The sequence below is a fragment of the Nanorana parkeri genome, unplaced genomic scaffold (assembly GCF_000935625.1).
Source record: "Nanorana parkeri isolate BGI_ZX_2015 unplaced genomic scaffold, ASM93562v1 scaffold2006, whole genome shotgun sequence".
NCBI lineage: Eukaryota > Metazoa > Chordata > Amphibia > Anura > Dicroglossidae > Nanorana > Nanorana parkeri.
The window spans coordinates 165,477-167,779 of record NW_017308274.1 but is presented as its reverse complement, the minus strand read 5'-3'; the positions used below and the strand labels follow the sequence as shown (position 1 = coordinate 167,779).

Here is a 2,303-nt window from a genome sequence, read left to right as displayed (position 1 = left end):
AATCAGGGAAATTGTAGATAGTGATTGAGCAATCTATACATAGTGGGACAACGTTCCAGGCATGCTGTGTTTGCATACAGACCACCCTAGGTAACGGCCACATGTGGCACTGAGCCTCCATGATTGACAATCCAATTTATGGAAAGGCCAGGCCATGGACTTCAGCAGGAAAGGGTTAGATGATGCTGAACATCCTACAACCAAGAGATGAGGCGGGCTCTAACTTACTGCAGCTTCTAATACACATTGTGAGGAGAGGAGCCAGTACAACTCTGCAAGACTGAAGGGAAGGCCAAAAGTCAACCTTAAGTCCACGTCTGAAGCTTTTCAGGGACTTCCGCCGCCCCTCTGTGACTGGAGACCATGTAACATTGTATAGTCCTGCTCCCGTTCTTCCTAGAAAAGGCCATTAGAGAGGTCCCAGATGTCATCTCCTGTTCCCTGATTGTTTTCACACCTTGAAACCGCAGCGCTTGCCAAACGTTGATGTGTATCGGATTTGTTTCTGAGCTAACCAGTGGCCTTTGCCATTTTTAGGCTCTCCATAGACATAACACACTTCCTGCCAGACTTCACAAAACCATCTTTTGTATGAAAGATCACTATAGATCATTCTAGAAATATTCACTTTGCTTTTGCAAAAGATGTTTAATGCACTTGTGATGGTGCCAGAAAGTATGGGATAAATGCTTCCAGCTGCAGGACGTGTCCATATGTATTGTAGGTGATGGATGTCCCATTTCCTGTACTATAGTATTACTTAGCATTTTACACAGTACATAAATAATTTTTGTATCGGTCTTACCCAAAAGAGCTTGTGTTATAATCTCACACACATTGTGTGGCCAAATGTATGCAGACCCCTGACCATCACACCTATATGAGCTGGTTGTGGACACCTGACCATGACCATCACCCCTATATGAGCTGACTGGGGACACCGGACCAGCACACCTGTATGAACTGGTTGTGGACACCTGACCATCAAACCTGTATGAGCTGGTCTAGGGCACCTGACCATCACTCCTATATGAACTGGTTGTGAACACCTGACCATGACCATCACACCTATATGAGCTGCTTGTGGACACCTGACCATCAGAGACACCTGACTATGAGCCGGTTGTGGGCCCCTGACCATCACCCCTATATGAGTTGGTTGTGGACCCCTGACCATCACACCTCTATGAGCTGGTTGTGGACCCCTGACCATCACACCTATGAGCTGGTTGTGGACACCTGACCATCACACCTCTATGAGCTGGCTGTGGACACCTGACCATCACCCCTATATGATCTTGTTGGACATCCCATTGTAAAACCATGGCCATTAATATGGAGATGCCCGTTCATGGTTTAGGAGGTGGCTTTGTGCACAGGGGCACAGTCATGGTGGAACAGAAAAGGGCCTTCACCAAACTGTTACCACAAGGTTGGAAGAGTCTTTGTATGATGAGCAGTAGCCATCACTGGAAATAGCTGAACTCATTCATTGTTTGAGGGAGCCAAAACACCCGGAGAACATCTGCTCCGATAAGGGAAGGATTCACAAACCCCATTCTGATACTGTAGTTAGCTGGGAATCAAGTGCCAATGTTTCAAGGCCAGGAGTTCTCCTCTTGTAGTAGTGTTCCCACAAACCCGTCAGCACTGCCCTGCTCAATGCGAACATCTCCTGTATTGTAGCAGGTGTCCCATATGCAATACTATGATGGTTTTTCTTTCTCAGTAAAGGTAGAGGAGCCTGCATCCATGGAGATGGACAACAGCATGGCTGATAAAGAAGAGAGCTGCTACGACAACGCAGAGGCAGCGTTCAGTGATGATGACGAGGAACTGAGCAGCAAAACCACTGACAATGGTACCGATTCTTACATTTTGATGCATACAGGAGATCTCATATACAGCTTTAAAGCAGATCTAAACCCCAAATCAAAATTGTATGAAACTTGCAAAAAATATACTTGGCCTGTAATAGAAAACGAATGCAGCCAACAAATCTATGGACCGGCAGGCTGCAGTGTAATATGGGTTTTGATGCACTTTAAATACATTTATAGTGAATACACTCTGATAGTCAGCTTGAAGAGCTCAGTTCAGTCAAAATTTATAGTTATTTTTAGATGGAGCTTGTTGGGCTGAGTTGGTTTCTGGGATGTTGGAATTCTGTATGCAAATGTCACTGACCTTGCAAATCAAGTGTCAGCTGATTGGTCATTTTGTAATTGGCGGAGGAAGAGAGCAATTCACAGCTAATGATCATGACAAAAATTCAGTCCAGATGGCCAGAACAGAGAACCTGC

At 45.4% G+C, this 2,303-nt stretch overlaps 1 protein-coding gene across 3 annotated transcripts in view; it reads left to right on the top strand.

Moving 5' to 3' along the window:
• Nucleotides 1-2,303, top strand: part of INTS3 (integrator complex subunit 3) — an 80,844-nt gene that overhangs the window by 59,851 nt on the left and 18,690 nt on the right. For 2 of the 3 annotated variants that reach the window (XM_018572357.1, XM_018572355.1), the window contains exon 15: nucleotides 1,730-1,861. In XM_018572357.1, the coding sequence (XP_018427859.1) occupies nucleotides 1,730-1,861 (132 nt within the window). The remainder of the gene's footprint in view (nucleotides 1-1,729; nucleotides 1,862-2,303) is intronic. The other variant, XM_018572356.1, reaches the window with a different exon arrangement.